This window comes from Toxorhynchites rutilus, chromosome 1 (genome assembly GCF_029784135.1).
Source record: "Toxorhynchites rutilus septentrionalis strain SRP chromosome 1, ASM2978413v1, whole genome shotgun sequence".
In the NCBI taxonomy this organism is placed as follows: Eukaryota; Metazoa; Arthropoda; class Insecta; order Diptera; family Culicidae; genus Toxorhynchites; species Toxorhynchites rutilus.
Genome location: NC_073744.1, coordinates 134248892 through 134262432, shown reverse-complemented (window position 1 = coordinate 134262432; position 13541 = coordinate 134248892). Strand labels below are relative to the sequence as shown.

Below are 13541 nucleotides of genomic sequence, written 5' to 3'. Positions count from 1 at the left end.
AAAAACCTTTGCGATCTATTGAGAAATGCTCGAGTTATAAGCGTTCCAAATCTTGCATTTTTTCCTACTTGTTCAGTGCCTAGATTTCCATTTCACCCCCTATTTCTTCCGGTTAGACGTAGTCCTACGTCAAAAATGCAGTGAGCAGTGATTGCTGCGATGACAAAATGTGCACGAGAACGGTGCGGTCGTAAACACTGAGAGAAGCTTTCCCTCAACTATTAGTATTAATTGGTCGCCGTTGACACCAATGTTTTTGTTATACCAAAATTTAAAGTCCCTTTTCGAACATTGTTTTTTTAATGAGCCCCCACAGGAAACATCTGCCACTCTCCCATCGCCGAAGCGGTGTTTTTGAAGACAATCGCCGACGATGGCGTGGCTGAGCGATGGAAAGTAACAGTACAACTATCGGTGATTGGCACGTAGGTAATCGGCCAGATCACCGTGCACTATCCGCTACTGTAATGAATTCTTGTCTAAAGTTCAGAGGGGTGAACTTTGAAATCATCCGAATCCATTTTTACATTTTATCACCATGTAAAAATGGACATAGCCGTTTTTCGATATCTCATTTTTCGATTTTTTTATGAGATTATAAACAGCGATTTTTCATAAAAAATGACTCATTTTTAACAAAAATGGCCGTCCGCTTACAATAATCTACTTCATTTTCATAATGTCGGTATTTTAGTATTCCTTTGTCAAGGTTTACTACTGTCTACTTATTGATGAAAAACCGATGATTTCGGGAAGGTTTGACGTGTTTTTTCCCGCTCCGTTGAAGCTGCCAATTTAGGTTGGTTGGTGGTGATGATATTGGTACTGTTGTTGCAAAACTGGATGTGACTGAGGAAGATATGAATAATGAGTCTGTTCGAAGGATGCTACCATTGCAAAACCCGCGGTGGTGGACTACCATGTTTGACACATGGGTTGAATCACTTTGATTAGTACGGTCTTGATCGGCCATCGTTGCCATTGGTTATAACCTAGGTAGTGCGGACTGAATCAAAACGGCTGTCAAAAAAGATCCAATTGAAATGTCAAAAGAGATCCAACGATCAGGAGTGTTATTTTTCTTATGATAATCAACACTATAAAAGAGGTATTGTTGTCAAGGGCAAAAATAATTAAAATTATAAAATGAAGGAACTACATTTTTCCGTCAATTGTTCAATTAACCATTGCATCTCTGAAAGAGCATCTAAGCCTTTCACTGAGAAACGCATTTCTAATGTCCCCTCTCTTTGACATAACGTTTTTCCGAACGAAATAAAAACAAACGAAGTCAGAGTCACGTAAATGTTTACTCCTGCGATTTGAAAATATTCGATAAAAAGTGGAAGGAAGAGATGCCAGATAATTTTTAAAAAAAGTCTGTAAAAACATGTGAATGTCTGTTAAAAATGGGGAAAAGTCTGTAAAAGTTTGCAGATCTATATAAATGTCTTTTAACGTTAATTTTCACATATTCATTAATACTTTGTACATCGCGCCAAACCAATATAGTAGTTCTCAGATCTTCGTCAAAAGTTGTAATTTTGTTCTTTATCGCAAAACATTAGTCTCGTATCTTTTTTATTTTTCATTAGGGTGCCCATTTCCATTTTAGGGTGATCCAAAAAATCATTTTTTCCACTTTTTCCCAAAATGACTTTTTTCAAAAATATATAACTTTCGAACCACCTAACCGATTTAGATGATCGACACATAAAATTGAAGCCAATGAGTTTTAATTGAGAAATATTGAACTTGCAGATAATATGGATCCTATTTTCGTAATTATTGATTGTAGTCGTTTTTTAATGTTTTCATGGTTTTGGACTAGGGGGCACCATATTTTTTAATTTTTTTTTTCTTGAAAGCTTAGAATTTTTTTCATAAAATATCTTGATATCAGATATGCTATTTTTTTGTTTTTGAAATATGATTTTTCAAAACTAATCGATGGTTCGAAAAACAATTTTCCCCATTTTTCCCGCTACAAAAAGTCATAACTTTTGAACTATTGGACCGATTCATATCATCGGTATAATCAATTGAAGCTTACGAGTAATTTTTCTTTGAAAAAATATTCCTTTGCGAAAAAATTGAATTTTTGCTTTTGTAATTATTGATTGAGTTAGTTTTTCATTGTTTTCTCGGTTAAAGATAGGAGCGCTATATATTTTTATATTTTTTATGGAAAGCTGAGGATTATTTACCTAACATATCTCGATATCAAAGATGCTATAATTATCGTTTTTAAGTTATAATTTTGTAAATTTAACATTTAACATATTCATATGTGACTAAACTAGACCTATGCTACTAGAATCCAATCTTCCCGCAGATGTGATATTATTGGCTTGGCTTATTGGCTTCAATTTAATATATCGATCATCTAAATCGGTGTATTCAAATTAATCAAATGTTATGATTTTTTGCAGAAAGTTATTTTTGGACAAAGGGGGAAAAATGATTTTTTGAACCACCGGTTAACTTTGAAAAATCATATCTAAAAAACGGAAAAATAGCATCTCTGATATCGAGATATGTTATGTAAAAAATCCTCAGCTTTCAAGAAAAAATATAAAAAAATATAGCGCCAAAGTCATAAAAAATAAAAAACGACTAAAATCGATAAATACTAAAATATAATTATTCTTTTCGCAAGTTAAATATTTTGACGTAGGACTACGTCTTTCATTTCTATACCGGGGTGTAAAATCAAAGTTTCGAAAACGAAAGCGTTACGCCGGAGACCGAGATTTTGAGTGTTAATAGCTCCTAAACAACTGAACGAAATGGTATGATAAACACTTCATTCGAAAGATGAAATGTCTACGCGTTCTATACTTGTTACTTTCTGATCCAAAATCTTGTTTCAATAGTCTTAAATTTGCTTTCAAAATAGGCTATTGAAATCACCAATCGGTATATAAGCGAGCGCCGCTCGGAAATCCACTCAGTTCTAATTGAACAGCGATTGGAGCATGTTGTCGCTGTTGTGGTGAAGCTCTTCATTTATCATGAAAGCGCGGATGAACGGTGTCACCAAGAGCCTGTTTGTGCACCTTAGGCCAGAAGGGAATCCATCAGGAGGAGAGTGATGCTACAAACGGTTCCCCGGGAAGATCTCGAAGCAGCCGCTACACACACACACATACACGCACGGAATTCTTTCCGTTTGGATCGAGAATGATCCGGAAAATAATCTGCCAGTTCCTCTAGGAATTTAAAAATACATTCATGTGAAAGTGTTTATTTGAATGTTTTCTATCCATGTAACACTGTGACCAAATATGTTTCAATCAAGTGCTATTAACAGATGGTTATCGAGTTAGCATTAACCACTGGTGGGCTTCCAGTATCGAGGAAAATGTGGAAATATCTAATCGTTACTGAAAATAATCTGCCAGTTCCTCTGGGAATTTAAAATTACGTTCATATGAAAGAGTTTATTTTAATGTTTTCTATCCATGTAACACTGTGACCAAATACATTAGGTTTTGTGATTTTTCAATCAATCGCAATCAACAGGATAGCTTCTGAAGATTATTCTTCCTCATCAGTAGGATATTTCCGTATCCAATATTGGATGCATAAAACCTTGTGCCTCCAACGTAACGCTCTCGTTTTCGAAGTTCTCCAAATATTCATTCATTCAGAATGAATTCAGATTCAACTTCATACAAATGATCTCTAAATCAACGATAGTCCTACGTCACCCTTGCGGTTATACCATAGATATAACCCACTTCCTGTTTTTTAATAAAAGGCTAGGTCATTAGTTTCAATTTTATACGTCGATCATCTAAATCGGTTCAGTGATTCAAAAGTTATTAATTTTCGTTTGTCATTTTTGGGAAAAAGTGGAAAAATCGATTTTTCGGACCACTTAATAACTTATGTGTTGTAAGTGTGTTTAAATGTTTCAACGATCTACATATACATACATACACATACATACGCGTTGTTAATTTTTATAAAATTCATTATTTCTTCGTTGATATATTGGACATCCACCAAGGCTTGCGGTCTTGTCGTTGATGAAATTTATAAGAAAATGTGTATACCATCCGCCATGCAAGGCTATACAAGTTTTAGATCACCACACGGCCATGAACCATGTCTGTGGTAACAATATCGAATAGTAACCCATATTTCGTCATAAGCAGACCCGAAAGCGAATGTAAATTGTTGAAAATAGAATGAAAATTTTTATTCGATTTTGTTCAAATACTTAGAAGACATAGTCCTGACCCTAACTTAACTATTTTCAATAAATCTCCTTGCATTTCAGCAAAACAATCTTATCTAGAACAGAAAATAATTATCAGAGACAATTTTCGTTCAAGATTTTTCCTTAACTGCATAGAATGCAATTTTTCATTAATTGTGTATAACCGTATGCTCTCTTTCGTCTGCAATGATGTCAGGGCAAAAGTACTTATGTGTATGAGTTCCAAACTTTATACACACCAGATGGGCCAATCAGAAAGACTGCCGGGCCGCTGGTTGAGTATCGCTGGTCAAACGTCATGTGTATTGATATAAACTAAATATAATAACTTTTCTGTATTAAAACTATGGAAAAATGTCATATGGTGAGTCAAATATCTTTGATGTGATGGATAGAACCTCTTATTTTTCAAAAACCTGTGAAATATTGTTATATCCAAAAAGTCTAAAACAAAAATAGAAAGTGTTTTACAGAAATATCTGTAAATTTACAAACATATTTGTTCAGTCTCACGACTGAAGAAAAGAGAAGGCGCAAGAGAAAACATGTCTGTACATGTTCATAAGGAACAAACGCCCCTTTTCTTTGATTCCCCTTCCAGCAGCGCACGTGCATTACATAGCGCAATAACGGCAACAACACAAGAGATAAAAATGCTGTCCATCGCTATTGCAGCATTACCGTTGAATAAAACTATGCGTTTCAGCCAGTGAGACGCTCTCACATCAAATTTTATCTTACAGTGCCAAAGTGTCTTCAGCTTGAACAGTTTTTTTACAAGTGTTTCTCTTTTAGTCTAGAATAAGTTAGTATAATTTTAGATTAAGTTAGGGCAATGTAAATAAAGTGTATTATAAAAGACAACATTCCGTGTATTGAATTTCACAGTGTTTGAGAGTATCTATCTAGCAGCTGATTCAACGAGTGGTCGTCAGCGTAGATCAGCGAGTGGAAAGTTTCGCAGCACGCAGCTTTTCAGCCAGCTTCTTCCCGGCGATTGTGATTGTCGCATGCGTGAGGCATCACCAGCTGTCCAGTTAAACCGAGGAAAGGTCACGAGCATCTTTGCCTCCTCCCCAACCATATACAGTCCACCATCGAACCACACAATATTTGTAAATCTGGCATCTCTGGTGGTCTGAGAATTTATTGCAAGAAATCGCTTGAAAACATGCATGAATTTGCTTGAAAATGAAGTAGATTGAGTCCGCACCACTTAGGTTATAACGCTTGATGAAAAAATTATAGGAGGTTGTGTCCAAGATACGAACGTATTGTTGACGTAGAACTACGCTGTTATTCTTTATAAGTCGCTTATTCATACCTTCGGATATTATTCTATAATGCTGTGAAATTTTAGAAACAACTGCTTAGTAGAATAATCTCTGAAATGGTTTTTTCATTGTAGAATTTGTTGACGATAATTGATTGATGATTCATTCTTGCCTTCGCAAAACAATACACTAGCTGATCGTGAGTCGCAATTTATTTCATGTCAATGCAATGAAAATTCACCTCGAACGCTTTTCTTTTTTGGCCTTTTTCGCAATTGACATAGACTCGGCTAGACTCGATTATATACATGTTGCACCAGCACCATTATTCCACATCTCATAACTACATCAATATATCTTTGGCACCGCATGGAAACAACAACAATTATAACACTTGCAAGTATCAAATATCATGCTACATGTTATTTAGTATTGCCTTAAAGGAATCGCACCTCTAGGCATCGTTCGTACAACGTAAACCAAGCGTCAAACAAGCGTTCGCCATAGCATGCATACAGAGCCATACATTGGTGGCTTGAAACTACTAGGAATATAAATCACTTCTCATCATTTTGCGCTGTTCTCAAAAGAAATGTTTCTGTTAATATTACTGGCCTCGAAAAAAGTTGTATTTCTTTCTCATGCTCGAGAGAAGCGCAGCTATCACCCTTAGTGGAGGAAGTTTTGCTACTGACAAGCGAAACCACATACAAAATTCCAGAACGACATTTACTTTCTCGGTGACTAAACAAGCGAAATAAAATCTTTTTGTTAATAACAACCTCGAAAACAGTAGCAATGCTTCATAGCGCTAATGCAATCCTAGTTGAAGGCAGTTTTGCAACTGGCACGCGAACCCAAATAACTTATAACATTCAAGATGCTTGGTATTCCCCAAATTTTTTTTTGACGCACAACCTTATGATGACGGAAAACAAACAATGTTAACTGCTTGGAAAAAGACTGAATTATGCCACACAGCTTGTACTCTGCTGTAACACCCATCGATGCGAATTCGCTGATGAGTTTGTCAAGAGCGACCGCCTTCACCACCAGCGGGAGGAGCTTGATTTTGGTTGCTGCCTGGGTAACGGCGTTTACATTTTCGACCGACGCGCCGAAATCGCCTACTTCGCTGTTGTGCGATGCGGTGTCACACTCGCGAAGGCTCGGTTCAGTGCGAGCGCTTTTCATTGCACCAACATTGCGTGCATCATTGGATGACGCTTGCCTCGAAATATTATTGCCCCTGGCATTGTGTTCGTTTTTGACGTAGGACTACGTCTTTCATTTCTATACCGGGGTGTAAAATCAAAGTTTCGAAAACGAAAGCGTTACGCCGGAGACCGAGATTTTGAGTGTTAATAGCTCCTAAACAACTGAACGAAATGGTATGATAAACACTCCATTCGAAAGATAAAATGTCTACGCGTTCTATACTTGTTACTTTCTGATCCAAAAACTTGTTTCAATAGTCTTAAATTTGCTTTCAAAATAGGCTATTGAAATCACCAATCGGTATATAAGCGAGCGCCGCACGGAAATCCACTCAGTTTTAATTGAACAGCGATTGGAGCATGTTGTCGCGGTTGTGGTGAAGCTCTTCATTTATCATGAAAGCGCGGATGAACGGTGTCACCAAGAGCCTGTTTGTGCACCTTAGGCTAGAAGGGAATCCATCAGGAGGAGTGATGCTACAAACGGTTCCCCGGGAAGATCTCGAAGCAGCCGCTACACACACACATACACGCACGGAATTCTTTCCGTTTGGATCGAGAAAGATCCGGAAAATAATCTGCCAGTTCCTCTAGGAATTTAAAAATACATTCATGTGAAAGAGTTTATTTGAATGTTTTCTATCCATGTAACACTGTGACCAAATATGTTTCAATCAAGTGCTATTAACAGATGGTTATCGAGTTAGCATTAACCACTGGTGGGCTTCCAGTATCGAGGAAAATGTGAAAATATCTAATCGTTACTGAAAATAATCTGCCAGTTCCTCTGGGAATTTAAAATTAAATTCATATGAAAGAGTTTATTTTAATGTTTTCTATCCATGTAACACTGTGACCAAATACATTAGGTTTTGTGATTTTTCAATCAATCGATATCAACAGGATAGCTTCTGAAGATTATTCTTCCCCATCAGTAGGATATTTCCGTATCCAATATTGGATGCATAAAACCTTGTGCCTCCAACGTAACGCTCTCGTTTTCGAAGTTCTCCAAATATTCATTCATTCAGAATGAATTCAGATTCAACTTCATACAAATGATCTCTAAATCAACGATAGTCCTGCGTCACCCTTGCGGTTATACCATAGATATAACCCACTTCCTGTTTTTGCAGGGCTCGAGCCTGCCTTCCTCTTCTTCTTGCTCATCATACACTACGCGAAGCGTCCAATTTATGACACGGAAAGAATAACACACGATACGAATAACGCGAAAAACGAACAGAAAAACCAAACGACGATATCCAAGTTGGATTACCACTGGTGGGATCCAATCTTAGATCGAAGCGCAGCGAAAGCAAAGTGAACTGGATTGCTCAACAGTCCGATGCCGAATGGAAGTTTGCCTCAGCGAGATCCACTGTTCATACTCTAGGCAAGTATTCCCCTTCATTCTTTTACTTTTCCTTTGTTCATGGGGACTTTGAATCCTACGATTTCCCCTTCGTTGATCGTCGATAAGTTGTTCGTTATTGACAGGTCTCTTCGGGAAAGCACACAAATGGACAGAACAAATGTATGGGCAAATGGAAACGCCTCATGTTTTCATGAATTTTAACCATTTACAAACCAGGGGATTCTAATGTATAGCATATTAAACAAATCTTACTGAATTTCCGATTCGTTTAGTATGTGAATCGCCAAAATCCGTTCGCGGCAAAAATAGTTATGAACGTTAACTTTATTTCATAAAAACGTGACCTGTTTTCTGATTTGGCACCCTTAATGAAAGACGTAGTTCTACGTCAAAAAATCGCTACTCCCCCACGAAGCAATCGATGATACCATCCTGGGGCAAGAACCAGTGAGGGAAATTATTCTCCAGCATAGATGGGTCTCTTTCAAATCCGCTTTCCGTATTTTGCGGAAACCAGGCGTTTTCGTATCATCCGACAGTTTATGCAGTTTGATTTTTCTCTGCATCGTCATGTTCCGTAAGGGTGGGTTTAGACTAGTGATATATTCATGTGAAGAAATATGATGAGATTTATAGAAATCGCATCAACCGTTTACACTAGCGTGAACTTCTATAATGAATATATTCATATTTTCGGTGAATTTATTCACCTGAAGTAGAACTGCATCCAACTTTAGTGATTTCTCACCAGTGAGAAATTCCCAAGCGTTTACATATGCTGAATTTATTCATGTTATATATACCTCGAATAAGTTTATCATATTTATTCTCACCCGTTTACACCTATTTTCAGGTGAATAAATCCATCTATAGCTATAGATCTCCCTAATGTAAACCCGCCATAAGAGATGGGAAAATTTAACCTGCAGCTATTTGATCAATAAGCTAATCTGCGAAAAATCTCTCAAGCCAAACCGAATTTACCTCAACCAGCTTTCGTGGCGACAACCAGCAGTGGCGACGAGAAGCGACTAGTTTTGGCAGCACAACACCTGCCGTGTAGATCGCTTGAAAGATCCCAGTAAGATTTACCCTTCTGATTCTGCGTTGAGAGTGCCAGGAATCGCGGTTGCCAGGAATGACAATCGTTAAACTTACCAACACCGTATAGTAAAATGTATCAATCGTTGGTAGGGATGTGTATTGCATCTGACATTCATTTTTCATACGGTTGGTAATATGTACAGAAAATATGTACATTCTACTAATGTTTGCATTACCAAATATTTGGTAACTTCTTTTTACCAAGGATTTTTCTGGGTGTGTGAAAACTGGTATATCAACTTGCTAAACCTACCTACGGTCATATTGAAAGTTTACTGTACTCTAGCGTATTGTTTGTGAACTTTTTAAAAATCCGACCAGAAATGATTGGAACGTATATTTCCATTTTTCCAAGTTTCAGTGATGTTCCCTTACTACCAGTACTTCGCATGAAAATTTTCAAACACTTCTGCTTTATACTGAACAGAACTGCAAATGTTTTAGGCAACTTAGGCGAAATCATTGAAAAATTCCGGTTTTTGTCGTTTTCGAGGTGTTGAGACCAAAGAGACAGTTAGTATCATTAATGAGACTTTTCTTCAAAAGAAAATGCCAAAAATAGTATTTATTTTATCAGATTCTCTTGCAATTGCGTTGCAGCGTTACGAGTTGCAGAAAACATAACACGAAACAAGACAAATGATATATCAATCTGAAGACAATTGTGAATTATTTCTGAATTATTCTTAAAGGCGGCTATGATTCTTTGTACTTTTTTCTAGAGAAAAGATGCCAAATTTGTTATTCCGTTTAAGATGAAGATATTTTAATTTTAAATACATGAATTACTGCAGCTTGGAATTGATGCTACAGGTGAAAACAGTTAAAACGACTTATAGCAGATAAGGATCGCAATAGAGTCTGCAGCAAGATTAGCTATGTTGTAATCGCAGTTTGAAGAAACTCAGGTGAAAAAAAAACAACTAAGAGCAAAAATTGGAAACAGAGAAAGAGTTGAAGAAAAGAGACATAGTGACATTTGGAATAAAAAACAAACATCAAAGATAAGAAAAAAAATGCGTGAATCTATATAAAGCAAAGCTATTTCAATGCCTATGCGGGAGGCTTATAAAAATAAGAGACCGGACCGCTAATGCATTGAAAAAAGTGGACAAACCAAGATGATATTTTCGACTAGACAAACCAACATAATTTACCGTAATATTTTAATATAATGTAGACTCAAAAGTATTTCTATTAAACATTATTGAAACCCAAGTGTCGAAAGTATTCCCGCGCGACTTCACTCAAATAAACATTAACTCACCCACTGCTGCTCATCTTGTTCACGCTGAAATCGCTATCAAAACCCCTTGTCCTCTGTAGATTCTGTACCGTTGTGGCTTGCATTATATCACTCACAATGCTACCTCTAATGGAATGCAATTCGTTTGTGGTTTGACTGCTGTTTATTATCTTCAGAAAATCTTCGAAATTCGCGGCGTACTCAAAGCTACGCCTGTGGATCGCCACCGTCACCAGCTTCGTTTCGATACATTCCACAATCTGCTGGTTTATGAAATCCGGCGAAGTGACCAATTTGATAACCGGAAAAAGTACCTTAAATGAGATAACCTCACTCAGCAGGTCCTTAATTGGCGAAAGTGAATATCCCCGGGGAAGCAAGAAGATGATCAAAATCTCACAGATTTTCTTCAGAAACTCCAGCTCCTTCTCCGGTGTTGTCAGGTAGGATGACGTTCCGAAAACAGGATCGGTACCCAATTCAGCGGCACGTGCCTGCGCAATTCTAATCTTTTCCAAATGAACCGTGGCCTTGATCACAAAATCACAGGCGATCATTTTTGGCGCATCAATACGCGAGGCCCGCTCGTGAAGCTTCTCAATGCCGAGCCATATGTCCTCTTTGAGCAGATCCACGATGCGTCGCGGATTGGCAACCACTTCGCCGAGTGCGGGACCAACCACATCCCGCATCGCATTGCCGATGATTTGCTGCAGCAAACTGTCGACCGTTCGGCCAAAAATGATCGGTAAGTTGGCGGCAGTTTTAGGTGGCGACGGTGGGTCAAATAACTGTGATCTGGTTGCGTTGTACAGAACGTTCGAGGGCAGATCCCTTACAACGGGTGTGGTTTCTTTGGCCGTTAGTTTATAGTGCACATAAATGGTTCCAAAAATAGCTACAAAAGATGATGAATTCGTTAAACAAAAATAATTTGATTTAGTATTGATTTTATCGATCACTTTTTTCACTGTGGAAACACTTACCCAAAGCCACCAGTATAAGCGAGTAGAGCACAAATAGGAAAATGTAGAAAAATATTGGCCAGTACAGAGAAACCGCAATAATAACAGTTCCGACAACTCCAACCCAGTATATCAATTTCATTGTGGTTTTGTAGACCAGTTTTTCAAGTTTTTTTTTCTCAATGGAAAAATATACGCAATGGTAATGGGTTTAGTTTCTATTTCCTAAACACTTTTAGCCATTGGCAGGACATTTCTATCTAGCTGTACGTTTTCCAAACAACACATTTCTTTTAATTTCCTGTTCGAAATACTAAATATTAGAATTTTTCACTAGAAACATCCAATAATGTTACAACAGATTGTAGGGAGGATGTTTCCTTTCTTTGATGTTGATATTTTTACGCCCCCAGCATCCCAGCTGTCGTTTGACGAAGGTTTGCGCTTGTAGTAGTGTAAGGTAGAAATGATTCTGTTTACCAACAGAACATAACTTGAAAAGAGAAAATGACGAAAAACAGAGATGCCGGCTGTCAATTGATGTATAAACATGAAGCAATGATACCAACCAAGGTGAGGCAGTGCGCGAAGTGTATTTGGATTGGTAGCTGAAAAATCAGTGCACCTACCTTTACTATTTTGAACACGATGATACATTTCATATAGCGAATTTGTTTTTGAAACTGGATTAGTTCCAAACTGACTCTGTAATAAAAAAACATTTTCGGGATCACGAATGAGGTGTAGAGATGTGCCATCCGCTCATGCACTGGAGAAATAGTTTAGTAAAAGCAGCTACCAAATCTTTAGTAGCCAAAACATTGGTAAAATATACATATTTTTTGTAAATATTACCAAAATTGCGTAAAAGTGGTGTCAGACGCAATGAACGTTCTTACCAAGGATTCGTATATGTTACTTCATACCATTAGTAACCTTGTTTGTGTTGTCATACCTAACATCTGTGAAGCGCGCACTTTGCAATTGCCATTTCTCTTTTGGAGACGAAGATAGATATTCGGAGGTGAGCATTTTGTTGATGTTATGTTTCATTACATGTATACATATTTAATATTATTAACATATGTTTTTCCTTTGTTCATGGGGACACGAGAGAACAAAATACGGATGAAACGCTGTGCTATCGACACTTTGTTAATCAGCTATCTCCGTCCCTAAATAATGCAAATTAGAGCGATGCAGCAGGAAGAGGAACGGAAACTTTTTCGAGTGCTCGAGACTTTGGAAATGCATATGAAATTGATGTGGTTGAGGCTGCGATAGTAATTTTCCCCTTGTACGCTGCTCATAGAATAATTGATGTTATTAAGTACTGTTTCACAATGATAATTTTTATATTGTAGAATAATTGATACTGTTTATAGAATAAGTTATATGTTATTAGTATAATGTATTCTAAGTATGTGGAGTTAAATGTAATCAAATACATTTTTTGAATTAAAAATAATATTTTCATAATCCCTGATAGGTATTCATCACAAATGAGAAGCAACATTTTCAGTGATATTCAACCAATGTTGGTCCAAATCGCAGTTTGTTTGACATTTTTTCCTACCATTTTTCTTTCGTAACATGTACCAATGATTAGTAGGGTAGAAAATGACTAGAGAATTGGTAGCATGTACCAAAAAATTCGTCATATTTACTAAATTTTCCTCTCAGTGTGAGCTGTTCCGAAGAATCGACTCTTTGAAGTGAGTTGACACGGAACAGATCACAGAAAAAAACAAACAGCTCTTCAGCTCACTATGATAATGATGCAGATGGGAAAAGAGCTGAAGAATTGCAGAGAGTGTGTGAGCTGCAAGAGTCAAATGAACTGACCACCTCTCGCTCTTCGTTTTATGACATCAGTTCAGTTTCATTTGTCCTTTGTCTTTTCAACTGTTATATTCGCGTTGTTGGCATAGGGCTTTGTTTACCAGTTTAGGGGGGCCGAAAATAATAATTGACTTTCAGGCAAAATGAACACGTTTTTGAAATTAAAATTATGAATGAAAATTAATTTATGTGTATTAAATTAGTATTTATTTAATTTATTTGCAAGTGGTTGAAAAATCTTGAACGAGAATTGTGTCTGAAAATAATCTGATATCAGAAATTTTATA

The 13541-nt window shown here is 37.0% G+C and overlaps 1 protein-coding gene across 1 annotated transcript in view; it reads right to left on the bottom strand.

Annotated features, from left to right (window-relative positions):
- LOC129762418 (sorting nexin-25) overlaps positions 1–11819 on the bottom strand; it is a 35344-nt gene extending 23525 nt beyond the window's left edge. Inside the window, exons 1-2 of the mRNA XM_055760651.1 lie at positions 11434–11819; positions 10469–11345 (exon numbers count right to left, since the gene is read on the bottom strand). Coding sequence (XP_055616626.1) covers positions 10469–11345; positions 11434–11554 — 998 coding nt within the window. The 5' untranslated portion in view covers positions 11555–11819. The remainder of the gene's footprint in view (positions 1–10468; positions 11346–11433) is intronic.
- Positions 11820–13541: the final 1722 nt, after the last annotated feature.